The sequence below is a fragment of the Ahaetulla prasina genome, chromosome 1, assembly GCF_028640845.1.
Source record: "Ahaetulla prasina isolate Xishuangbanna chromosome 1, ASM2864084v1, whole genome shotgun sequence".
Lineage (NCBI taxonomy): Eukaryota > Metazoa > Chordata > Lepidosauria > Squamata > Colubridae > Ahaetulla > Ahaetulla prasina.
In genome coordinates, this window is record NC_080539.1 from 248,875,691 (window position 1) to 248,903,160 (window position 27,470).

The window sequence follows — 27,470 nt, forward strand, 5'->3', positions numbered from 1 at the left end:
CCGGCCTGGAAATATCAAAGGACTGCCCCTCGGTGTCAGGCCTGGAAACCATACTAGGCTTTAGGGTTTCAGACGCTGCCACATTTTTCCCCTGAGGGGTTGAGGGGTATGGTAACATTCTTCAAGCGGTCAAGGTCGGATGGTGTTCACATCTGCAGGAGGAGTGGCAAGAATATATTCGAATGAACTGGGAGAACGTGGGACCATGTGACCAGCAAAGGGGTTAGGGGGGTGGGACTCTTGGGGTTTGTATAACTGGGAAAAGAATCCGGAAGTTCAGTTTTGGAATTTCACTCATCGTGTGCCAGTTTCCTTATGCTAGTAAAGAACTCTGAAAGACAATGGCTTCTGAGGTTTTTTTATGCAGAAGAGGTGTTTCTGGAACCTTGACATTATTCCAAAACTGAACTTCTGGGAAAAGAATGAAGATGACGAATGAGACTTCGTCAAAATGTCGCCAAGACACCTCCAATTTTACGTGGGAGAAAACCCGAATAACCAAAGACCTATATGTGTGTGTGTGTGTGTGTGTGTGTGTGTGTGTGTGTGCGCGTGTGTGCGTGTGTGTGTGTATGTATGTATATGTATATGTATATGTATACACATACATACATACATAGATCTTTTTTTATATATATAGATGGACTTTCTGCATTTGCGGAATGGCAGAGGTAGAAAATCTGGCTCATATCCTATTTGACTGTGTCCTATATAAGAGTGTGAGAGACAAATACCTTGGTCCATATACTAAACGAATGACCCATTGGGAACCCCATATTAAAACAACTTACTTATGTGCAGCCAGAATTTGAAAACAACATTTAATATGGCACAGTACTTGAGTAAAATGATTCAGTTGAGATCGGCACATGTGGGACTGATAGGGGTAGATTATAGGAGTGATGCTAAAATATAATTTTATTTATCTATATCTTAAAATTATTGTATTTTATTCCAATTTCATTTTAAATTGTATTTTATTCCAATTCCATTTTAAATTGATTCTATTGGATTTTAGTAATAATTTGTGTTTGGAACTCAGCACTTTGGCCTATGTGGCCAATAAAGTAAAGTCAAACCCCTTTTCCCCCCATCCTTTCCCAACAGTCCTTGGCTCTGTTTGCACAACCTGACTGACCCTGTCAATCACCCTCTTGAATAAAAATCTAACTTTGTATATCAAAGCACACAACTTTGGATAATCTGTCCAGAAAGTTTGTGATTGGAGTCACTGCCATACTCCATCTTTCTCTGCACAATTCACTGAGTTGTGCCATTGAGCACATGTATAAAAAGTTAAATGAGAGGCAGATTTTCTAGACTGGCTTATTGTTTAGAAGGGTTAACTAACTCCAGTGCAGACTGGCTTGTGATCTTCATATGACATTATCAACTGCCCCTTGCAGCTCAGAGCAAGCATGTCAAACAAATAGAACTACTTAGATAAATGCTTGGTAATTGGTAATAATAGGATTACCTAAATAAAATGCTAGGTTTTCTTCTAGCATTTGATCTCCCTATGTCTCCAACTTACAATGGGGTAATGTCACTTGTCCCCTCCCCCCACAGGGAGATTCCTGCCAGGATATCAAGGAAGCAAACATTTTTGCCCAGCTGAGAATTATCACCAGGACTGCAACATTGGCTGATTATTGGAAAAAATAATGGAAGCCTTACAAGGGGAAACTTCCCTTTGTAGCTATTCAGTCATCACTGTTTATTGTCATTGTTGTTGTTAGTTGCGAAGTTGTGTCCGACCCATCGCAACCCCATGGACAACGTTCCTCCAGGCCTTCCTGTCCTCACCGTCCTCTAGAGTTCATTTAAGCTCACGTCGACTGCTTCAGTGACTCCATCCAGCCACTTCTTTCTCTGTTGTCTCCTTCTTCTTCTGCCCTCAGTTTTTCCCAACATTAGGATCTTCTCCAGTGAGTCCTTCCTTCTCATTAGGTGGCCAAAATATTTGAGTTTCATCTTTAGGATCTGGCCTGCTAAAGAGCAGTCAGGGTTGATCTCCTTTAGGACTGACAGCTTTGTTCGCTTTGCAGTCCAAGGGACTCGCAGGAGTCTTCTCCAGCACCATAGTTCAAAGGCCTCAATTCTTTGGCACTCAGCCTTTCTTAGGGTCCAACTTTCACAGCCATATATTGCAACTGGGAAAACCATAGCCTTGACTATACGCACATTTGTTGGCAGGATGTCTGTCTAGATTTACCATAGCTCTCCTCCCCTGGAATGTTTTTTAATTTCTTGGCTGCAGTCCCCATCTGCGGTAATCTTGGAGCCCAGGAAAATAACATCTGCCACTATCTCCATTTCTTCCCCATCTATTTGCCAGGATTGTTGTCATTACATGCTTTCAGTTGTTCGTTCCTCTCTTTTTTTTGTCCCAGCCCTTCAGGTTTTCATTCATTCTCTCAATTTTTTTTTAGAGATTGTGCACTTTCATTTTTAATGCATCTTGCGGGAAGAAGAAAATAATTTACCAACAGCAAACTGAATAAAGTTTCTAACGAGATTACTTAATGATTGCTGATTATGCCCCACCTGATTCTTCCCTATAGGAAATAGATTTTGTTGAGAGGTGTATTATCTTTACGGAACACCAGGGCTCACCTGAGAGCAATTTTGGCTCTTTTTTAAAAAAAAAATTGTTGTAAGCATGTTAAAAAAATAAACAGGTTAGAATATTATTGCTGTTTGATACAAGAATCAGTTAAAATTAAACCAGTTTGCCTATTATAGCCAATCCTGATTTACCCAACCAGCACTTATTTAATACATCATCATTGGCTGGGTTTGTTAAATTATTATTCATTGCTTACAAACCACAAAATCCATTTCTACAATGTTATCCCTCTGAGTTAGACTAGACTAGAAAATCCCCCCCCCCAAAAAAACTTTAATATGACTTAAGACTTTGCGCATTTATTATTTATCTAAAATAATAAATGCATTTGTTCAATTCATCTCCCATCCACATGAATGAAGTTAATTAGGGCTGTGTAAAAAATAGACTATTTTAATAAATAACATTTAAACTAGTTACCACAGGGCTTCTCAAATTTTATGAATGTTTTTTCTTTTCTTTTCTGAAAGAAACACAGCTAAGGATTGTTTTATTTATTTCCTGAGTCATTCATTCATTCATTCACCCACCATATCTGAGTGGCTCACAACAAGCAAGAACAATCAAATCAAGAAAATTTAAAAACCTATATAGATATAAAAGCTATTCATAATTAATTTATTAACCAGAAAATCATCAGTGTTAGAATTCCTCTTGCATCATCTCAACACAGCCATCAGTTGGGCAGCTAATAAATTTAACTAAAACAATATCAACCACAATGATAATATTAATTCTAACAGCTTCCCACTATTGCTGGACTGCAGTGGCAGAATCATGTCTTTAATGTGTTCCTAAAGGCTGCGAATATCAAGGCCAATCAAAGATCTGGGGTGATGAGCCCCAAGCAGGTGTAGGGTGGAAAAATATCTTTTCCTGGGTACAGCCAGATGTCACTGTTCTGTAGAAAACACCTATATCCTGCCTCTCCTGCTGGTTGTGATGGGATGGGTAGATATAACCAGGAAGAAGTGGTTTGTCAAATAATCCATCCCATGCCATACAAGTCTTTATAGGTCATAACTAGCCCCTTGAAATGAACCCAGAATCATATGGACAACTAATGCATTTTATGGAAACAGAGGTTTAATGTGCACTGATCAGAAAGCACACATAACCACCTGCATGGTTATGTGTTGGACCAGTTGCAGTGCCTGGATGTTCCTCAGGGGCAGCCCCATATAGCATTACAGTAATTTATTTGAGAGATTATCAGTTCTGTGGGCATGGCTTGGTGGGCGTGGCGTGATTTGGTGGGCGTGGCAGGGGAAGAAGACTGCAAAATCTCCATTCCCACCCCACTCTTGGGGGAAGGATATTGCAAAATCTCCATTCACGCTCCACTCCAGGGGAAGAATATTGCAAAATCTCCATTCCCAGCCCACTCTGGGGCCAGCTAGAGGAGGTATTTGCTGGTTCTCCGAACTGCTCAAAATTTCCACTACCGGTTCTCCAGAACCTGTCAGAACCTGTTGGATTTCACCCCTGCTTATCATGACTTAATACTATATTGTGGATTGAGCAAATAAGTCGACTTTCAAAATCAGTTGGAATTAATCACAGCTTCAGAGAAGCTACTTTGTTGTTGCGGATTCTGTAATTTTTAAAAATAAAACCAGTGCCTGTGGGCTGCAAAAGACTGAGGTATCCTGCTTTAAACAAAAAAAAACCCCCAAACCTATGCATATACAAGGCGTACATCTTGAGAAGTGCAAGAGTTCTCAAATTCTCTTTCTTGGCAGTTCTCCTAGGGGTGAGGTTTTGTCACTGCTCTTATTTGGCTTCATCTTTTAAAGGGTAGCTTAATCGTAAAATGCACTGCTACGTAGGTATCTTTGGAAGCAGGTTTCCCTGCCAAACAAAACAAAACAAAACCCTAGGTTTAATCAGAGAAACACCAATCACAACCTCCCAGTTCTCTGGGTTTTATGCCAGCTGGAGGCTGTGGATGGGCAGTATTTCAGCTAAGGCAAACTGGGAAAGGCTCCGCTATTGGCCCTGAGCTCCGTGGAGGCTTTCTTCCAAGTTTATGCGAGTCAGGATTGCGCGAGCGTTTTCACTTGGAAAAGGAAGACTTCCTTGAATTCCGAGTGTCTTAACTCCTCAGATATCTTAAGACGCAAGATCAACAATGACTAAGGATCGGAGTGGCTGAGAAAGCCTTCCTGGAATGAAATCCCCAATGACAAGCAAAGGGATGGTTGCTTAGCGACGCGTGATTGACGGCAGAAACCCCAACAGCTACGTTCCTACAAAAAGGTACCGCCAAAAAAACAAAAGCACATGGGGAGGGGGTGGGGGTCTTCGTGACGCGTGAACTCCGGCTAGGGAACGTATTTTGAATGACGTGCTTGCCCACTGTCGGGCAAAGGAATCCCTTATTTCTTGGACCCGCGTTTCTAAGGTTCTTCCGACCTACCGAGCCAATACACCAAATGACAGAGGGTGCCTTCCCCAGACTCAGTAGAACTAAACAAAAACAAAAACAAAAACAAAAACGCGGGTTGGCCCGCTTGGGGCGCATCCTGACGTGTCAACCCCCTCACCGTGTCATCGGTACATTTCCCCCCCTCCCCGCTCTTTTCACACGTGCACATCCTTTTGCTTTGCATAGAACGGTGCGTGGAGGGGATATATATATATAAAGGCGAAGTCGCGCGTTCCCGCGCCCCCAACCAGTTGCTGCCCATGTAGGCAGCGTGTCTGTCCCGCGCGGGGCCTTGGAGTCGGGGGCGAGCGGTTAGATCCGAGCGCCTCCTCAGCTGCAGAAGCTGAAGGAGGCGGCGATAGCGGAGGAGGGGTGGTGGTGGTTGTCTTTCGCCAGAAGAAGGCGGAGGGGTGGGACGAAAACCCGCAAGGAAACGGCAAAAGGGGGAGAGTTGCCGAGGGCATGCAAGGCGGCAGCCGATTTCAACGGTACGTGTGGTGATGAGGGTTGTGTAATGGTGAAAAATCAGGGTTCGCCCCCACCTTTAACTTTAAAACTGGATTCTTTCCGTGCGTCGATGACTAAACGCTCGCCTCTGGTTTCTCCCCCCCCCTCCTTTTTTTAACGTGATAAGCTTTAACGGAAGCTTATTCACACGTTCTGTGTTCCGGAGCTCTTGTGCCTCTCGACTTTTCTGCCTTTTTCGAATTGATTTCTCTCTGAATTTCATGCAGAAGTAAGGAAACCTCCGCGAGCCATCAGGTCTTCTTGGGGTGGTGGGGGTGGTGGAGGGTGTATCCCATCCACTTGGTAGCTTCTCCAACCTACAGTGCATCTCCCATCGTTCCCAACCAGGAGGGTGATGGACGTTGTGTGATGGCTTGCAATAATTAATTTCGGTATGTGTGTGTGAAAGGTTGCTTTAGTCTAGCCGCTGTCAAAACATTTGAATCCAAAGACCCCTTTTACCTTCTCAAAAGTGACGGAGGACTTTGGTTTATGTGGGATGCATTTATTGATGCTGGTGCATTGGAAATTAAAAATGGAAACGTTTTAAAATAGTTATTTGATTTTGCAGATCCCCTGGAAAGATCCCGGGGACCTCCAAGGTCCCTTCCAACTCTGTTACTGTTATCCGTTGAGAGCTACTGCATTTGTGTAGTTAAGGCTTCATTTCCTTCAACTTCAGAGAAATTTTCAAAAAGGAAATAGTGTAATATCATTTTTTTTCTTTCATAACTGACGGTTCCGCCCCTTCCATTGTGTTGGTTGAGTGTGAAAGATCACCTCCTTTTCCTGCTTGCTCCCATCCTGCTGAGTTTAAAGGATGATGGGGGAGAAAACCACTGATTTCTTCCAATATCTGCCCTTTTGCTTGCACTTTGCAGCATGCCTTTGCAGTTTTCTAGCGCTGCGAGCTATTGAAGCAGTGCTCTGTTAAGCGAATACAAACTTGTATTGGGGTGTCTCTTAAGTTTCAACTTCCTATTGGGAATATCTACCCCTCTACCCAAAATCTAGATGTGTGTGGCAGCTGTTCATAGACATTTATTAGCGAGTGGATGACCTTTCCTTCCCCTGTTGCTTCTCATGTTCAACAGCTGAGCCCTGGTGTGAAAAACAAGCTCCAGAGCTAAAATCCACAGAGACCTTTGCAGCCATCAGATTTTTTTACTGGGTTCAAAGTATAAGGTATTTTGGAATATTGCGAGGAAACCCAGAAGCACCTTTTGAGAATCTCTTGTTGTTCAGGAAAGGGCAAAAGACAAAATGCTGTTTATTTTAAAACAAGTTCTCACACTGAATTTACTCTCTGTTGGGAAATATGTACTGTCATCTTACTGAAGTGGAAATCTGATACCATGTCAGTCAGAAGTACAAAAACAAAAGTGAAGTAATAAGAAACTTGCAAAATGGTTTTAATTCATGCTGGACCGCCTCCTTCTCAGTCTTTTGGGTTTGAGGATTATTGACATTCAATAGAACTTTTCTTTAGGTAGAACTTTACTACCTATATAATTTACTATTGAGTTATCAAATTCTGGGGGAAAATTTAACTTGAGAAATAATGCTTGCCCAATATACTATGAAATTACCCTGTAGTAAGATGGGTGGCCAATGAATTTGATAAATAAATAAATGAATCCTTCATCAGCGTGACTAAACATGTATTTGTTGTTACTTTAGAGTTGTAGTTGAGTCCTGGTGACTCTGGATAAAAGCCCTCCAGATTTTTCTGCTCTTACTGAATAGCTAAAAAAACATATATTACTCTCCAGTTGTATGTCAGAATCACTGCATTAGAGCCATGGTGGTGCAGTGGTTAGAATGCAGTACTGCAGGCTACTTCTGACTGCAATTTGGCAGTTCGAATCTCACCAGGCTCAAGGTTGACTCAGCCTTCCAATCATTCTGAGGTTGGTAAAATGAGGACCCAGATTGTTGGGGGAAATATGCTGACACTGTAAACTGCTTAGAGAGGGCTGTAAAGCACTGTGAAGCCGTATATAAGTCTAAGCGCTATTGCTACTATAGAGTTCTTGAAGGTGCATTCGTATAGCTTCCTGTGCGCTGCCTCGCCCCCTCGTGTGCTGTTGGTTTCTCCTTCGATCTATTCTAGTCCAGCATTATCTTTTCTACTAGTCCTCATGATGTGTCTAACATGGCATTTGTATTGAGTTCCTTGCTTCTATTGAACATCTGAGCTTGATTTCCTCTAATACTCAATGGTTGGTCCTTTGGGTTGTTCAATAAGTGTGAAGCAGTTTCTTCCAGCATTGCAGGAGGCAAATCTTTTTTTCTAAATTTGTTCATCCGTTGATATAAGACCAGTGTATGTGGACCATTCTAAATTGTGTCTGAAACGTCCCAGTAGTTCATGAGTTTATATGCACTCCTTTTTGCTCATCATTATTTTTCTTTTGTACAATTATTTTTACCAATACTTCAGCCTGGAAAATCAAACTTATCAACCATCTCATTATTTGTTTTAAATTCCTCTAGTTTTCCAGTAGACATGATCTTTGTTTCCTTGATGTTCAAAGAAAGCCCCATCCTTTTCACTCTCCTGTTTTAGAATTGTTCGTCTTAGATATTTTCCATTTTTTTTTGCAACCAAGACAGTGTCATCTGTATTTTAGGTTCAAACACCTCCTATCTTTTAAATAAATTTATTTTCATCTCCTTGTATATTGCGGATACAAAATAAGAAGAGTTAATTTTCAAACGTTTGATGGTTCCAGTTAACTTTATATTAAGCAAGTACAGCAGTTGATAATTTTTGTTTTTAAACTTAAAAAGAAAAAATCTGGAGAGAAAGGGGAACAGAAAGGGATGAATCATGCTTAGTGATTTCTTATACCATTGCATCTTTCTGCCTTCGAAGCAACAAATAATATAGCTCCTGAGAAAACAATTTTTGAAACTTATTTGGGGAATAGCCAGTCTTTTTTCTCTGGTCAGTTTTACTTGTTATTAGATCCCTTGCCACATCACATATTGCAGCTCTAAAAGTGGTTGATGGATTAAGTAGTTTGCATGAGCTATCCTAATCTTTACTGCCAGGGGGCTTGTCTATAAAGCTTTTGACCTTAATGACCTCACTACAGTATATTCTTTTGTGGGGCCAAAGAGACACAGCATGTCCTAATATGCATGTGCTTATATATGCCGGAATTGGATATATCTTCCTCTAAAGTGCTTTTGGGGGTACACATGTTTGAACAAAAGAATGACAGATGCTGGCAGACTCCAGTGATTCTCCCCACTCTGCCGCCATGGGGTTATGCCAATTCTGCCCTTTTGCAGAAATAAATCCAGATACTGTCCTAATTCTATGTGACTTTAAAGTAGCAGTGATCCTGTTTTTAGGGGAAGTTATTCAGGGGTTTTTAGGGGAAGTTATTCAAGTTATTTAGGGGAAGTTATCTCCGTCCTCCTCCCAGAGATCAAAACAAATCAGAACATTTTTCAGAGCTTTCTAATTCTTTAAGATGAAGAACCTTAATAAACCTGACCTTTATAGAATTAGAGTCCTCTTTCTAAACTGGCCACAGTATGTGGCAGGAGCCAGATGACTTTTGCTGATATTGGAATGGCTGAGCAGTGTGGACCTGATTAATAGCTCAGAGGGAGAACATCAGGAAATCCCAGGGCCGAAGATTGGGCCAGGAAGTGACAAAAAGGATTTCTATAGGATTACCTTGATTTAATTTTAATATAATTTTTCAGTCCTTTGGTTGCCTGCCATTCAGAAGATGAGAGCAATAAAAATTAGAAAATGGAATTCTATGTATACTTATTCTCCACGCACCCCCACTCTAATTTGTAAGGATATGAGTAAATTGAACTGAGTTGCATAAAAATAGTGAGATGGTCATTGTAAGTGGAGCCCAGTAGTGAGTTTCAAATTTTACTACCGGTTCTGTGGGTGTGGCTTGGTGGGTATGGCTTGGTGGGCGTGGCAGGGGAAAGATACTGTAAATCTCCATTCCCACCCCACTCCAGCGGAAGGTTACTGCAAAATCCCAATTTCCTCGAGATCAGCTGGGACTCGGGAGGCAGAGAATAGATGGGGGCAGGGCCAGTCAGAATTTTTACTACAGGTTCTCCGAACTACTCAAAATTTCACTCCCAGTTCTCCAGAACTGGTCAGAACCTGCTGAAACCCACCTCTGGTGGAACCCCTTGCTTAGAAGAAGAGAGCTGCTTGCAAAGAGAGCATGAAAAATTATGGAAGTGCAGCAGTCAGTTTTCCTAGTTAGACTGAATAGAAAACCTGTCTAGATGAGCTAATTGTAAGGCCACATTAATGGAGTCTTGCAAGTCTGAAAATATAAATCCCCCGCTGTCTCTTCTACAGCCTGATAAGCCTTTCTGAGTTTCTTTGTGACTCTGCTTTCTCTTATCCGTAGGCAGCTTCTCCCTTCCCAACAACCCTCAGGGTCATTCCCACATATCATTACATCAGCAGAGCTCTTCAGGGACAGCTGTAAGAATTCCGTTCAGAGCAGGTATTTTCTTTATCTAGTCGTGATGAGAGAAGCCTTTGCTGGCTTGCTAGAAATCCCAGATTTGGAACAATGCAATGAACCCTGACCTTTCTGAAGAGCCTAAAAACCTGGCTTTGCCAGTTAGCTTGGAGCCCCAATGGGGGGAAGTATCACAGTATTTTTTTTTTGTCCATTAGTTAAAATCTTGAAGTAGTTATTTCTCAGACAGCTCATTGGTGGAAAGCAATTAATTGCACTTAAATGTGTCCCCAAAAAGTTTTGTTTTGAAAAGAGATGTCATATTAGCGAAGTGGATTGTAAAGTGTAATGTAACATAACAGTGCTATAAAATGACATGTAACTTGCCAGCTTTATTTTTAAGAACTGTAGTTTTTTTTTTTTTTCAAAAGAAGCTTATAATTCTCTTCTAGCTGAACAGCTTTCCTTGGGAAAGATACCAATATAAGCGAATTAATACATTTCTAAGAAAAGAAGCATGAATTAATTAGTCCTCAGATACTTCTTCAGGTAAGCTATCACAATTGCTAATACAGGTAGTCCTCAACCTACAACCATTTGTTTAGTGACTATTCAAAGTTACAATGGCACTGAAAAAAGTGACTTATGACCATTTTTCACACTTAGTACAACCTTTGCAGCATCTCCATGGTCATGTGCTTAAAATTTGGGCGCTCAGCAATTGGCTTGTATTTATAACAGTTATACTGTCCCGGGGTCATGTGATCATCCCTATTTGTAACCTTCCCAACTGGATTTTGACAAGCAAAGTCAATGGGGGAAGCCAGATTTGCTTAATGACTACATGATTCGCTTAACAATTGTGGCAAAAAAAGCTCAAAAAATGTGGTGAACCTCACTTAACAACTGCCTTGCTTAACAACAGAAATTTTGGGCTCCATTGGGGTTGTAAGTCTAGGACTACTTGTATTTTCTTTAACCATTTCATGTAACTTTTCTATAATTAGAACAGTAAGACAGTGAAAAAACAATTCAATGTCAGTAAGATAAGGCAATATGTATGATAATGTTAAAACTGGCAGTCAATTTAACCATATGCTAAAGCACACAACCATTAGCAGTGCCCAAAAGAGAGTGGAGGGACATGTGTAATTATAATAGCACACAAAAAAACATCCTCCATTAAGATTTGTGTGTTTAGATCATTTTGAGCCATTGTTGCTTTGCCAATGTATTTATAGAGACCAAGAACTGGTTTTACGGGGTGACTTAGTACATTGTGTTATTGTTGGCACCAATAGAACGACAGTTTTTCTTTCATGAGAAAAATTATACCAGCAGTTTGGTAGCTGGGAGTATTTCTTGTGTGACTTTATGTTCTCCTGTATGCTGAATGAATTTGTGTTATTTTTTTTTCATCTTTGCTCTTACACCTCATGCTTTATTCTTTCAGCTTTTTTTTTTCATTCTGTTCATTATTGCCAGTTTGTATATTGATTGCTCTAGAATTAAAAATTGTTTGCTTTTTCTCTTTGATTTTTCCAACGAATCTTTTAACCTCCACACCTTGTTTTACTTACTTTTCTCCATTTTATTTTACTTTGGGGATCCAAGATTCGCCCAAGGTCTTTTGCTACCCAAAGCTAAGCAGAAAATGATGTCAGTCAAGTTGGAGGGCAGAGAAGTGACATCAGTCATCCATTAGATTATAAATTCCAAAAATGGGTCTCCCACCCTTGAAAATTAGGTTTGGAGACAACAAATTATTGCTTGTTGCTTTTGGCAGGGATGGGCAGCCTATAAGCCACGGGTTGCGCCAAAGTCCAGCACCCAATCCGAATATGCTGTTGCTGAAATTGGATGACAATATGGCTGTTTTGTGGCAGTGTGAATTTTGGGTTACTTTTAAAAACAACTGTAGAATTAAAAGCCCATGGCTTCTAAGAAGTACAGGTAGTCCTCAGTTTACAACCAATCATTTAGAGACTGTTCAAATATAAAAAGTGACTTATGACTGTTTTTCACACTTATGACCGTCACAGTATTCCCATGGTCACGTGATCAAAAATTCAGACACTTGGCAACTGACATGTATTTATGACAGTTGCAGTGTCCTGGGTCGTATGATCACCTTTTGCGACCTTCTGACAAACAAAATCAATGGGGAAGTCAGGTCACAGCTGTGTCACTGACTTAATAACTGCAGTGATTTATCTAACCACTGTGGCAAGAAGAGCCTTAAAATGGGGCAAAACTCCATGGGGCAAATGCCTCACTCAGCAACAGAAATGTTGGGCTCAATTGGGGTTGTAGGTCGAGGACTACTTGCAGTGGGATATGCTTTTTCCCTTTAATTCTTTACACATGGCCAAAATTGTGTTTTATTGAACTTGGTCCATCTTGCACTGAAATGACCACCATTCCAATTGTGTTAACAGGAGACAACAATTTCTTTTGAGTGAATTTTCAGGTCAGGGTTTTGCATCACAAAGTAACGTTGCTGTAAAAATTAATTTGTTCTCCTATTGATAGGAAGAATACTGGTTACTGGTTATTGCATATGTATGTATGAATGTATGTATGCATGTATATATGTATGCGTGTATCAGTAGTGAGTTTCAAATCCTGGTGCTATCAGTTCGCTATTGGTAGCATGCGGGCGCGCACCCTCACTTCATGAGTGCGCAGTGCTTCTGCACATGCGCAAAGTGTTTTTGATGCCATCTGGTGGGTGGGCAGAGCCTCCTGCCGCTGCCATTACCGATTCACTCGAACCGGGGCAAACCGAGAGCAACCCACCACTAGTGTGTATATGTGTGTGTGTGTGTGTATTCACAGATGCAGATTTCTTTACCATACAAAAAGAAACAGGTTTTTCCTTTGCACTAAAATAAGTTTGTTTCCTTAATTTGATTGCATATATAAATACTCTCATTTGAAAGCAAGGTATGTGCTGACTTTTTTTATTGAAAGCAGGGTATTTCCCAGGCTATTAATCAAGAGTTGTTAATTTCCTGTATCTGGGATTAACTGTTTCCAGTTCACTGCAACGCTAGATATAATAAAGCATGCTGTATTATATGAACGGGGCCAATTTCTCTCCGCTCATATGATATATTTAACATCATAGACAACACATTTACTCTGAGTAATGTTTTCATCATGTAAAGGAAACGGGAGATTTGTCCAGATTGTTCTTTTGTGGTGCTCATTTTTATCCCCTAGAGTAGGGTGACCCTTGGCCCACATGCAGGCCATGCCCAACCCAGCTCCGCGAAGGGGAAAAACGTCACGTGATGGCAACTTGGCAAGGCGAGTTTGACAACTGTGCTCTACAGTATATTTGGGGTTTTTTATACTATTTAATTTTTAATGTGGTTGTCTACATTATTCATATATGTCATTTTTATCCATCCAGAGTCACTTTTGGTGAGCCTATGCCAATTCAGTTAATAAGCAAATTAAAGAGATGGTTGCGGTAGCTTCCCTGTCTCCATTCTTAACTCTCGTTTCTTTTTTAGCTTGGAGCTACTGTTTGGAGGACGTCATCTCCACATGGATGTGTTTTCCAGCTAACACAGGGATGAAAAGGAAGACGACATTTTCATGGAACCCAGTGAAACAGAGCAAAACTTCTCCCTGTGATCGATACAAACATGCTTGCTGCATCTGTAGGGGGTTCCTTTATGTTTATGGTGGCCGGAGAAATTCTAGCTTGAGTGATTTCTGGAGATTCAAAATAGGTAAGGTATGCTCTTTCTGTTTTTTTTATGCTATGAAAAGAAATGCCTAAAGCTACAATCATGCAATCCTGCTGGAATGTATTGCTGTTTTTGAAATGGCCACCAGGCAGAGGCCTTTTCTGTAATGGCTTTTTCATTTCAAGCAAGATAATCTGGATAATCTGTTTTAATAATCTAATTAGATATTTAATGAGGTGTTATATAGCCACTATGAATCGGTTATCAAATCCGTTTTTATATACTGTTTTTGTTGCCTTCACAATCATGAAGAGTTGACCAGCTAATTTCTATTGGAAACAGATGATATGGCCTCAATGATATAATCCAGCAAGACTGCATTTACATTACTTTCTCAGCTACTTTTTTTTTGTAGTTTTTTTATTTTTTAGACACAGACAACAACATACAAAAAATCTTTTCTGAACAAAATATCGGCCAGGTACATGTTCACGTCCAATTTAGTTATTTTCCAACCCTCCTTCCATGCTTTCATCAATATATTTTCTCTCATATTTTCTTTCCTTATTTGCAATCCCTTTCTCCCCCCTTTTTTCTACTCCCATTTATATTAAACCCTTTTATTCCCCCTTAATATATATTCTGTTATGTCTTCTACTTAAGATCATCCAATTCTCCACTCCTCTGAATACAACAAAATACCTTATGCCACCAGACTTGAAATCTTGAGTTTAGAAAACTTAGAACTCCGCTGCCTCGACAGGACCTTTGTTTAACTCATAGAATCATCTATTGCAATGTCCTTCCTGTTAAAGACTACTTCAGCTTCAATCGCAACAATACAAGAGCAAACAATAGATTTAAACTTAATATTAACCGCTTCAATCTTGATTGCAGAAAATATGACTTCTGTAACAGAGTTATTAATACTTGGAACACACTACCTGACTCTGTGGTCTCTTCTCAAACTCCCAAAAGCTTTAACCAAAAACTATCTACTATTGACCTCACCCCATTCCTAAGAGGTCTGTAAGGGGCGTGCATAAGAGTACAAGCATGCCTACCGTTCCTGTCCTATTGTTTCCTTCCATTATATCCAATTAATATAGTTATTACATACTTATGCTTATATATATGCTTATATATTATATAGTTATTTTCATGCTTATGCTTATATATACTGTTGTGACAAAATAAATAAATAAATAAATAAATAAATAAATCGTCAATCATATCTTTACATTTCAATGACAATTTATAACTTGTTTTCCATAATCCAAAGGGAAAAAAGAGAAAAAAGAACAAGCAAAAACTCAATTTAAGAAATTTTACATAATAACTTTTACAATATCATTAAAGCTAGAAATCCATTATAGCCTTCAATCAACTTTTCTCATATTAGAATCCACTCTCATTATTTAAATGTTTCAAATCACCTTAATATTTCAACCAGTAATTCATTCAATTCTTTTTTATTTTCCTTTTTTTCTCCTTCTCTTCTTTTTCTTCTTCTTCCTCTTAAAATTCTTTACTCTCTGTTTGTCCTGTATTTCCATCCACTCTCCTTTCCTTTTCTTCCCCCATTTTTATTTTTTCTCCACTAATCCCTAAGTAATCTTTTGACTTTCTATTTTTTTTTCTCCCCTTCTGTCCCTCGTTTCTTCCTCCCTTCCTTGTTTTTTTTAACCCTTCTTATTTGCAATACTTTTCAATTTAAAGTCCTCATCCCCCTTTTAACAATTTCTTTTTTCTTTTTACTAATCCCAGTGTAATCTTCTAATTTCTTTGTGCTGTTTCTCTTTTTGTTTTCCCCTTCTTTATAAATTCTATCATCTCTCTCTTTAGACTCATTTAAAATTTCAGAATCATTTAAAGATTCATCATCAACGTTTTTTCTTTTGTCTTCCAACACTCTCTCTTGCTTCATGGTTTCTTTATTTGATGTAAATTCCGGTGCTGCTCCTACTTCCTCTGGTTCTTGTTTTCCATTTGGCCTTGTTATTATTTCTTTTATTTCTTGTTTTAGAGTCATATGTATCTTTTTCATCATTTCGATTATTCCCTGTGCCATTCTTTATTTTCAAAGTTATATTTCTTGTTTATTTTCAAAGTCAAACAGCATACAGGCAAAAACCTCCCTCTTGATTCTCACCAGTCTTATCTCTCCAGTAGAGGAGTTTTCCGCAACAAATGCTAGTCAATGTAGTTTTCTCTTCCGCCTGAGGTTGTCTTTTTACAATCCACAGTCTAATCAACAATTAACGAAGGTATCCATTTTGTTTCTTTTGTTTAAAGCCGCGCTTTATTTTACTTTAGTTTTTTAACTGTCCCAGTTAGTTCCAATTAGTTCAATTTAAAAACAATATCCCAATTTAATTAGTTCCAGCTCACAGGAGAAGAGGAAAATTGAAAGGTTTCCCACATTGTAATTCTAAAGGCCCTGTCTTCTTTTTTTTCTTCCCTTCTTGTATTCCAACAACAAAATTTAAAAGTCCCAAAATTTTCCAACATTGTTTAAAGGATTCCTTTTCCCTCCCTTTTTTTGAGGGGTCTCCACTTCAGTTTAAAAATCCCAATTTCTCTCAAATCTTTGGGTAAAGCTTCTGTTTCTCTTAATTATTATTGTTTCCATTCCTTTTTAGTTTAGCCGCTATTCCACCGCCAAAGATTTTTTCCCAAATGTCAAATAAAATATTTTCTTGTGAGTTGGTGTTCACTCACCAACTTCAACATTTTGTTCAAATCACCGCTCCTGTTCAAAATCTTGTTTGGTTGCCCCAGCTTATTGATGGCTGCCATAGCCCCCACCCCCGCCGTTGAGGTGGAGAGCTTTCCTCTGACCTTCGAGAAACTTGCCAGTTCCTCTTGATCATCCAAGGTGCCTCTCCTTCTTCATCGTCCCTACAGGACAGTTCTGGTCCGAAGATCCCTCAAACAGCAGTTTGTCGGCCTGGGAAATTCGCGACCTTTCGTCGCGAGCTTAAAACTCACTTATTCATCTGCGCTGGACTGGGTTAGTTTTAAATTTATGGGTTTTTTAATGGGTTTTTATTCTAAATTTTAATCTTGGCCAATTCAATAAGTTTTTTAACTGTATTTTAATTGTATTTATTGTATCATTGTGTATTTTAATTGGCTGTGAACCGCCCTGAGTCCTTCGGGAGAAGGGCGGTATAAAAATTTAAATAATAAATAAATAAATAAATAAATAAAGCTCGGCGGAGCTCACTCTTCTCCATCTGTCTCGCCACAACGCTTCCGGGTTTTCCACTTTCTCAGCTACTTGTGTAGTATCTAAAATGGTAGACTGCTATACAGGTATCCCTGGACTTACAACAATTCGTTTGGTGTCTGTTTAAAGTTACAACAGCACCCAAAAAAAAAGTGACTTACAATCTTTTTTTCACAAGCCAGATTCACTTAATAAGCGTGTTACTAACTTAACACCTGCAGGGATTCACTTAATAATTGTGGCAAGAAAGGTTGTAAAATGGAGCAAAACTCACTTTTAACAATTATCTTGCTCAGCAGCGCAAATTTTGGGCTCGGTTGTAGTCATCTGTTCAGGACTACCTGCAATAGAATAATAGTTTTATATCTGGAATAGAGGGACATTTGTTTCATAGCGGGAATGGAAATGGTCCAAATTGGATCTTAAGAACACTTGATTACAACATGAAAACTCTGGGACTTCACAGGATACTTGACTGTGCCAAGAACATAGAGCTGCAGTGATGTTTTCAAAATGCACAAGTCTGCAGCCAAATGGAGTAACTCTGAGCCAATTCTTCTCCCTCTCTAACGTCAAACACTTCCTGTTCTTCTGATGTTATCCCTCTGTATTTCTCTGCAGATAGCTAGTGGTGGGACAAAAAAGAAAAAGATGTCAGAGATATTTGAAATGCATATTTAGCTAAGTGTTCGGGAAGGGTAACAAAATGGACCTATTTTTCAGAGTGCTACAACCCCAACCCTAACCCTAACCCTAACCCATTCATTCAGAATGTGATTTGATTTGCAGATTCTGCTGGTAAAGTTCTAATTTACGAAGAGAGCAAGTGCAAATGCTAATCAAAAAGCTGCCTTGATGTTATCATATGCTTTCTTTCTACTGCAGTGAGTAATGAATGGGAGGAACTGGAAAATTCAAACGATGGCCCAGAAGAATTGGAAGAGCACACAATGGTGGATTATCAGGCAAGCTATATTAACTAATTAGCTATAAATCCGGGGTGAAATCTACTTACCTTCCTTACTGGTCCGGAAGTGCACATGCCCCATGCGTGCTCACTTTGCATGTGTGTGTGCATCACATGCGCACACAGACCTCTGCATGCGCAAAATCTTCTGCACATGCGCAGAGATAAAAAACACATTACTTCCTGGATAAAACCAGGAAGTAATGACACCCGGGCGGGTGGGTGGAGCTTGTGCACATGCACAGAAGGTAAAAAACACATTACTTCCTAGTTTTAACCTGAGTGGGTGGGCGGAGCTTTGCTCCACCATCGCTACCGGATTGCCAAACTACTGGCCACGATCGCTACCAGATCACATGATCCAGTCCGATCCGGGAGCATTTCACCCCTACTATAAATCACTTTACAGGTAATCCCCTGTAAATTTATGATCACAATTGGGACTGGAATTTCATTTGTAGATGATTGCAGTTGTAAGTCGAGATACCCATGTGACTAGAGCTGATTTTTCGGGCCATTTTTACTATGGTCATTAAGCAAATCATGTGATTGTAAGTCTGAATCATATGGTCAATAGATGAATCATGTTGTTGTTAAGCAAATCCATTCTACTAAATGGATAGGTTCCCCCCCCCCTTGAAACTAGTAAATAATATTGGGAACTGGCAAAAAAACATTGCAAATCATGGGTCATGTGACCATGGGATACTGTAACTGGTTGTAAATGTATTTATTAATGTAAAACTTATAAAGATTTACATTAATAAATAAATTTACGACCAGTTACAGTATCCCATGGTCACATGACCATGTCATGTCACCAATCTCGGTGGTGCAGCAGTTAGAATGCAGTACTGCTGACTGCCGGCTGCCAGCAGTTCAGCAGTTCGTTTCTCACCAGGCTCAAGGTTGACTCAGCCTTCCATCCTTCCTTTACCCTTCTGAGGCGCGTAAAATGAGGACCCAGATTGTTGTTGGGAGCAATATGCTGACTCTATAAACCACTTAGAGAGGGCTGTAAAGCACTGTAAAGCAGTATAAAAGTCTAGGTGCTATTGCTAGCTTATGATCAACTTGGATGGTTTCCAATCAAAATAAATCTGAGCTGAAATGCAGTCATATGACAGGGATGACAATGTTTTATGATAGGCAGAGCTGGAAGTGCTTTATGGGTTATAAAACACCCTTTCAGAGACTGTCATAAATTTGAATGGTTGTTGAACATTCAGTGGCAAGTCGAGGGCTACCTGTAGATTGTTTTCCCTTTTTTACTGGCATTTCATTGGCTTATTTGTTTTTATGGCTATATTGCATAGATTTATATTCTGCCCTTCTTGAGGGAACTCAAGGAGATCCGCTAATCCTATGAGTTAGGTTGACAGAATGATTGGTCTGGATTCACTCAGGGAGTTTTATAACCGAATGTGACTCTTGGGTTCGCCTTAGTCCTAATCAAATGAATAGTTCTAGTGTGGCTCAATGGGCCTACTCTGTATCCCCCTGCTTCAAGTTAGGAATGTCTAAGGGTTTTTTTTGTTTCAGCAGCTGAAGCTGATCTCTCCCTGTAGCAGGATTTGTCAAAAGAGGCTAGGACCCTCTTCAGTTTCCAAAGTGGATTTCTTCCAAGATGTGCACTTAGAAAGGGAGAGAATAAGCGCACCTAAACTCTGTTGCCTGTCACTTGTCTCTTCTTTACATGGTCTCAATTAGCCATAACCTATTACTATCACTACAGCTGTGATAAGGCTTAGAGAGGGAATGATGAATGTTGCTGAGGTTAGACCCCTTGCTTAGAGGAATAATGAAATACATTTTTGTAAGGCCACTTTTTAAAAAACCTTCTGAAACAGTAGCTCTTGTGCAGAAGCTGTCAAAAAGACTTTTCAGGGAGCACTTTTTTTTTAAAAAGCCTCTTTTTTTCTGGGAGTCTTATACTGTATCATCTGCCAGACCAGTACCATAATGTTTGCCAACCAAATGCTTCCAGCAGTTATAACCCACTAGAGGTCCACTTTGATTGGCTTGTAGACCCAAATGGTATAATCTAAAATACCTGGAAGGTCTAGATGGACGGAGGGAGCTTGTTCAATTACAATAATCTGTGTGACCTCTTCTGTTGTACCAGCTATCTGTTGTGACTATTGATGCCGTCTGTGCTGCTTTTCAATTGTAGTTTTAATGAGGGAAACACTTAAATCAACTCAATCATGAGTAGCATTTTGCACAACACTATTAACATAATACCATCAATGTCTGGCTTTTGAAATAAAAATGTTTTGAGAAACAGTTTAGGTTTTAATCCGTGCTGAAAAATGAACTGTCACTGGATATTGTGAACTGTCACTGGATATTGTGGATATTGTGGATTGGAAACTGGATTAAAGTAACTTTATGGACTTGTATCCATTCTTTGTCTTCCTCGTTGATGGGTTCTAAGGTCGTACTGAAGCATAGTTGAATATTTTTGATGAAATGGGTTTGAGAAGAACATAGAACCATGTGAAACTGGCATATAAAGAAGTGGTAATTTGTAATGCTTCCTGATATTGTAACTATAGGAGCTTGAAGATGTTTGTACTAAGCTTAACCAAGAAATGAAGCTTTCAGACTTTGGTTTGAATCTCACACTGAATGGCAATGAACTATAGAAAATGCAAATGTGATTCATTGGAAAATGACTATTGTATTTGCAGGATATCCTGTATATCTTTGGTGGAATGGTCGATTCAGCTTTCACACAGAAGAGAAATCCTCTATGGATATATGACACAGGTGTGGAATGAGACAGGTTTTATCGTTCTGATATATTTATGCATGTATTTCATAAATATGTACTAGTTTGTATCAGTGTATTTTTATTCATGTGCAACCTATTCCGGAAAGCGTTGTAGATGAAGAACAGATTAACATGTCGAACCAATAATATTCTCCTCCTCTTCTTGCATGCTTGGATGGAGAGCTAAGGAGATACTGTAACTCTTTTATGCCCTCAGAAGCTGAGCCAGACAATTGCATTGTCTAAATTGACCTTACTTGAGCTAACCTTCTAGATCAGGGTGTCAAACTCAAGGCCCCCCAGACCAGATCCGGCCCATGGGGTGCTTAGATCTGGCCTGCGGAGCTGTCTTGGAAACAGTGAAGGACTGGCCAGCGGTGCCTCTGGCTGTGAAAATGGAACTCAGGAGGGCTGAGCACGGCTCTCCCAGGTTCTGTTTTTGGCTGCGATGGCTTCCTTCAGCCCTCTAGCACTGAAAACAGTGAAAACTGTTTTCACTGCCAGAAGGCTGCCAGAGGCCGTCGCTGCCAAAATTGGAGCACGGGAGCCTGTTTTCTCTGGCACAGCACTTGGGCCACCACACGTGCCCCTGACACGAGTAACTTTAAGCTGACCACACCCACTTTGGCCACTCCCAGGCCAGGTCAAAAACAATGCTGATGTAACCCCCATTGAAATTGAGTTCGACACCCCTGTTCTAGATCATGGGTGTCAAACACACCGCGTCACGGCAACGGTGCCATCACGTGATGTTTTGCAACATTTTTCCCATTCGTGGAGTTGAGATGGGCGTGGCCTGCACATGATGCATCCGGCCCATGGGCCGCCAGTTTGACACCCCTGTTCTAAATTGATATCCTTCAGTGGCTTCAAACCTGTAGTATTCAACATTAACTTGCTCAAAATCTGGGAATCATGGGAATTGTCATTTGACTCACATGAACAGCTCTAGATTGTGATATTTGCCTTGCTGTTTAGAAGCAGTTCCTAAAATGAAGAGAACATTGCCATTCACTGCCTTGAGAATTGTATTTTTTTTTTTTTGCATTTATATCCCGCCCTTCTCCAAAGACTCAGGGCGGCTTACACAGTGTTAAGCAATAGTCTTCATCCATTTGTATATTATATACAAAGACAACGTATTTGGAGCTGTATTTATATTGCATGTTGTTGGTAAAGGAAATGCAACCTGCAACTTTTCCTGCCAATGTCTCCTTTTAGTGCTTGCATAGCACTGCAGGCAGAACAGTAGCACCTTCTTGTGGTTAATGCTATGACTGACATTTTACACACCTGCAGGTGCAACCAAGTGGATAGCCTGCCGGCTCCCAGCAGTAGCGGGTGAGGTAAGGAATAACACAACTAAATATAATGAATCATCCATGAAACCTGTTGCTTTGTTGATCAAATAGCTTCCTTAGTTACATACTTTGAAAACTGCTCCAGACTAGATGAGCCACAACCATGAGGTAGCAAGGTAAGTTTAAGATGATGCTTTTGGTTTTCTGGGTCATTCACATTATTGAAATGTCACTTTTGGAAATGAATTTGTTTTAATTCTGAATGTTGAAATAAGAATAATTATTTGGCTGCAATTAATTTTATGTATGCAATTATTTCACATATTTAATTCCTTGTTAAAGTTACTGGAGTTTCCCCATAACCAACCTGTCTCTCCCTCCTTTCCCATCCCCTTCCTCCCTAAAATTTAAATCCTGCGTCAGACTAGCCATTCTATGAATATGTCAACTGTAGTTCACAAAAGCTTATGCTTTTTAATACATTTTGTTAGCTGGAAAAGGCACTACCAGCCTTCCTGTATTAAACATGGAGAAATGCAGGGAGCAGAAGGCATCTGCACTACCACAATTCAACTCAGACCAACCAAGACCAACCATTCAATTCCCAGTCTCTAAAGGGGCGTGGTCTTCTATGTGGCTCTGGGCAAAACAAATGTGGAACATCCATGCATAGATCCCTCTACTTTCCTTACAATCATGATTCCACAGACCTAGCCAAAAGTTATATTTTGACAGTTTTTGACTTCCCATTTTCCTTCCTGTTTAGCAGTGGGAGAACATCTATATGATATAGGAAACTTTGAAGTCATTTCTTCTCCATCGTCCACAAAATATAGTTTAATATATAATAATATATTTATAGAATCTGTCTATTTTCTATCTATGTCTTTATATCTGCATACATATGCATGTTCATTCTCTTAATTTATGGATATGTTCAATTGTTTTAGTGGGAGTAGTGTGATTCCTTCTATAGTATGTTATAGATAAATGTAAACAAACTGGAAAGGAACACTATTTTTGAAGGATGTTGCTAAAATGTGCTGGGGAGGACATAAAGGACTTCCATACGAGTAGACCCAGTATGAATGCCTTAGGATAGTGTTGGCAAACCTTTTTGGCACTGAGTGCTGAAATGGGGGCGCGCACACATGCACACCAGACACTGGAAGAGCAGCCACCCATTGCGCATGCGCACTGGCCACCTGGTCTTCCGGTTTCTGTTGTGCACCAGCTGGCTGGTGTGCATGCGCGTGCTGGAAACCGGAAGATCACCTTCCCTGCGCGTGCAGGCACACCGAGCGGCTGCGATTTTGGTTTCCGGCGCTCCTGCGTGCGTGAAGGCCACCTGGCCGGCATGCTGGAACCTGGAAGAGCAACGGGCGACGGCTCTGTGTGCCACCTCCAGCACACGTACCATAGGTTCACCATCATGGCCTCTGGATAGCTGCCCACTTTCTATTGGTGTGATGGCGACGATAATTAAGGATGGTTGCTTCATTTAGTCTTCACTCTCCATCTCTAGGTACAAGTTCCTGTTAATCGGAAGGGCCACAGTGCTGTGGTCTACAGGGGCAATATGTATATATATGGTGGATACATTGACATTAAAGGTGTTTCCCAAGAATTTTGGACCTTTCATTTTGGTAAGTTAAATTTTCTCAGCAGTCACCTAATGGGTAAATAATGTGAGATGTGAGGAAAAATCCTTTGAAACATCCAAAAAGTATTGTAGCTATTTAAAAGGTAATGAACTCTAATAACTATCTTCCTTCAGATACAAAACAATGGGCCCCTCTATCAGCTGCCTCCAGTGGGAGTAGCCCAGGTCCCCGACATGGTCATTCTGCTGTGGTTTATGGCAATGGCATGTACTTGTTTGGAGGATTAATGGGACTGAGTGAACAGAAGGACTTCTGGATGTGGGATTTTATAGCCACCAACTGGTCCAGTATCAGGAGAAGGTAACTGTTTGAATGTAACTTCACTAGCAGTTGCAAAGGGAGTTTTAAGAGGGTAAAGATACAACTGTTTCTCCCCTGCCAATTGTTCCTAGAGTTACCCAGAAGAGCAAGTCAATCTTTTTACACATTAGCCCGTGAAGACTAGCATCACAACGTTTCACTGATGTTAGCTGGGATTTAAAGATGTTTGCGCATCAATTGAAAACAGGGAGGAGGTTGTCCAAGAAGGACTTGAGTGGCACAGGCAAGAAAAACCTTGATACAGAGTTGAAGTTTCTAATATGGGTACCGTTGGAAGGGAGGGTCTTATTTTTCTAGAAGCAAAGATTTTTGATTACGTGGTTCACCCCTTTTATTTCAGCCATTGCCCAGTTATGAATGGGTAGTGTTTACATTTTGAAAAAGAAATCTTGACATGGCAGAAGAATCATAATAGCCAATACGGCACAGAGGAGACAATTTAAGGAGCATGGACAATATTCTTATGCCTTTTAACAATACCCGAATACATAATTTATGGGAACTGTTTAGGGTGGAAAGTATATAGAAAGTGGTTCATGACTTTTCCATGCATTACCCTGACTGGAGAGAAGCATTGGGAAGTTGAGCCCATTTTGATGAGGGTAAGTGTGTCACCCTTCTGCTGATTTATCTCTGCTGTGTTTGCCTCCAGCCAGGGACCTCCAAGAGTGGTGGGACATTCGGCTTTAATCTTGGAAGATTCCATGCTAGTCCTTGGCGGAGGCCTTTCTAGCAATAAGCCGAATAGTACTTTGTGGCAATATCATTTTCCATCTCAAATGTGGATAAAATCGCCTAGCCCAGTGGCCCTTTCTTCCAAAGCATATCAGCAGTTGCTGCCAACTGGATGTGGTTTCCAAGGGGCTGCTGATTGCCCACTGAGATCGCTTGGTTGCTTGAAGTCTAAAGAAAAGGGTTGTTCAAAGCTACGGACTCTTTCTAAACGGCACACCTGTTTCTTTGAGCATCTTCACGAGGAGCCCACATACCAGATACTCAACAACGAGGGTGGCTCTGACATAGAAATGAAAACGTTTTGCCGGTCTTCAAGGGATTCTCTGGGATTCACTGCCTATCAAACCACATCCAGTGCAGAATTGAATTCAGATCTGGCAGCAGAGTTGTGTGAAGAAAGAACCTCGTATCCCAACATTGCCAAGGAACAGGAATTTGCCGCCACGGATCTAACAGATGGAGGGTCCAGTTTGGATACTTTGAAAAATGAATGTGGAGACATTTGTGAATCCTTTGCTGTGATGCTACTTGTTGGCGGTAAACCACTGTCCAGTTCGTCCGCAATCTCATTTTGGCAAATTGAACTAAATGGAATTTAAATACCAGACCACTCTCAAGAGGTAGAAGACACGCCTAAGTTCAGTGAAGTCAGCGTCTAGGAAGAATTACAATTTTATCATGAAACCTAAATTCACACTTCGTATGACCCCGAAATACACAGGAATCCATAAAACATTTAGTGTGAGATTATTTTTTCCCACCTCTTTGCTCTGTAGACAACTTGGGTCTGCAGATGTAGATGAGGCAGTATGATTAGGAAGCAGCAGCCGCCACCGTTGGTTGCATTCATTTCTGTGTGTGCATGTGCTATTTCAAAGCCCTTTGCAAATTGCCTGTATAAAGGATGCAGTAAAATCATTCCCATGACTAAGCTCAGTTCAGCAGCTGCGTTGGCATGGCAGGCTTACATGCTTACGCAAGGAAAACTTAACCATCATTTATTCAGCAAACCCAATATTCTGCATTTGCACTGTAAGCTAATCTTGTGGATTCTGATAGATTAACAATTGTTTGGCTACCTAACAGGTTAACACAGGTGCTTACTCTCTATGTTCTCAAATTTGCAGTTGAAATGTTATTTGAACAGGGGAGGGGGGTGTTTCTTAGCATATGCGTAGCTGTTGTATTGTACTGTTTAAAACAGCATTTCCCCTAAATATGAAATTCATCAGGCTCCTATATTAGCTCCTCCAATACAAATTAAAGTGCCAGAGCCATAAAACTTTATAGACCTACATGAGTAATTGTGTCTGTTCCAGTAGTTCAGAGAATCTTAATTCACATCAAAATAAGGCTCTCTAGTTGTTGTGGTTTTTTCTGACCCTACAACCCAGAGAGTAGTGGCATGCAGGCAATTACTTCTGCATTACAGCCCTCTCCCTCCATAACTTGAAAGTGGCCTAGAAATAGATCTCCGAATATGATCAAAATACATTCATCCACGCTAGCCATATCAGTTTGCAGTATTCCATGCATATGTGACGGATGACATCAGATTAAGGTCTCTCTTTGGTATGCTATCCTCTGATCATGTCCCCTACTAGGTATGCAACCACAAGCACAACTGGTCCGTACGCATGTCACATACAAATAATTTGATGTCCTGCAGTGATGCTTCTTGGTGGTGGTTTTTCTTGTGAAGCTCACACTGCCAAGAATGCCTAGGCATGTTTTGTTTCCAGAATCGCAACAGAAGGATTTTGGCAAACAGCCAACTATATAGAAAAGTTTGGCACCGAGAGTAGAACATGGGTGGTCAGCTTTTCAGGCTAGGGAGAGGCAGTTTGTGCTCGATAGAAAAGGGAAAATGGTTTTCAGCTGGCCTAGCATTTTACTGATTTAATGTTATTAGTTTAACATAAAAAAATCCACATTGGGCTGATCTTGTCTGTCATTTCATAGACATGGCTATTTTCTGTGACAAGTATGAAAGGGGTTTGTCACTATTTTTCTTCTTTTTGAACTAGCTGTAGCAGGGGTCTCCAACCTTGGCAACTTTAAGACTTGTAGACTTCAGCTCCCAGAGCTGGCTGAGGAATTCTGGGAGTTGAAGTCCACAAGTCTTAAAGTTGCCAAGGTTGGAGACCCCTGAGCTGTAGGGATTTTCTGGTAGTCCCTTATCTGGATTCCACATTTTGGAAATCGGCAAAATCATTTAAGCATTTATTTTTATTTTGCACCATCACAGTAATGTCAGAACTGATTCAACTGCAATCTATGCGGAATATATTACAGTGAGAAAATGATCCCTTGAAGTTACCCTTTCTTAATTTTTGAGAGGGGAAAAAATCATGAAGTATATACAGCATCAGGAAAAGCCTGCATGGTGCCTTTTTGAGAATGCTTCTTTTTTTTAAAAAAAGAAAATGTGTTTTATATGCTATAAAAGTTATATTTATTAATTATATTTTTATACTGCATGGATCCTTATACCCAAGCTAAACTATATTAGTTTAATTTTGTAAATATGTTATTCACTGTGCTTTTAATTACTTTGTTAATAATATGTATTTCTGATTTTTTTTAAATGGCGGCCTATTGAGGGGAATAAAAGCCAAAAACATAAGCATGCTGAATGATTTGCAGCTTGGCTGGAGATGACTGAACAGTTGATATGTTGTAAGACACATTTCCTGGGGCATTGCAGCTGGATGAGTTGTTGATTCTTCATTTGTATACTGATTGT

The 27,470-nt window shown here is 40.2% G+C and overlaps 1 protein-coding gene across 4 annotated transcripts; it reads left to right on the forward strand.

Annotated features, from left to right (window-relative positions):
• Nucleotides 1-4,581: 4,581 nt before the first annotated feature.
• LOC131204368 (leucine-zipper-like transcriptional regulator 1 homolog) lies at nucleotides 4,582-27,350 on the forward strand. 4 transcript variants are annotated; one of them, XM_058195609.1, is made up of 8 exons: nucleotides 4,582-4,888; nucleotides 13,549-13,775; nucleotides 17,846-17,925; nucleotides 20,621-20,699; nucleotides 22,003-22,049; nucleotides 23,530-23,650; nucleotides 23,782-23,968; nucleotides 24,642-27,350. In XM_058195609.1, exons 3-8 carry the CDS (start codon nucleotides 17,911-17,913, stop codon nucleotides 25,321-25,323), a joined length of 1,131 nt encoding a protein of 376 aa, XP_058051592.1. In that variant the 5' UTR covers nucleotides 4,582-4,888; nucleotides 13,549-13,775; nucleotides 17,846-17,910; the 3' UTR covers nucleotides 25,324-27,350. The 4 variants fall into 4 exon arrangements, with proteins under 4 accessions (XP_058051592.1, XP_058051600.1, XP_058051583.1 ...); XM_058195617.1 differs by having other exon boundaries at nucleotides 13,549-13,770; nucleotides 17,750-17,925; XM_058195600.1 differs by having other exon boundaries at nucleotides 13,549-13,770.
• Nucleotides 27,351-27,470: the final 120 nt, after the last annotated feature.

Bases quoted from the DNA above. Each gene is read 5' to 3' on its own strand.
- LOC131204368 (XM_058195600.1), top strand. From the start codon at position 13,587: ATGTGTTTTCCAGCTAACACAGGGATGAAAAGGAAGACGACATTTTCA. The intron at 13,771-17,845 runs GTAAGGTATGCT...TTTCTACTGCAG, and splicing joins TTTCTGGAGATTCAAAATAG to TGAGTAATGAATGGGAGGAA. The intron at 17,926-20,620 runs GCAAGCTATATT...TTGTATTTGCAG, and splicing joins ACACAATGGTGGATTATCAG to GATATCCTGTATATCTTTGG.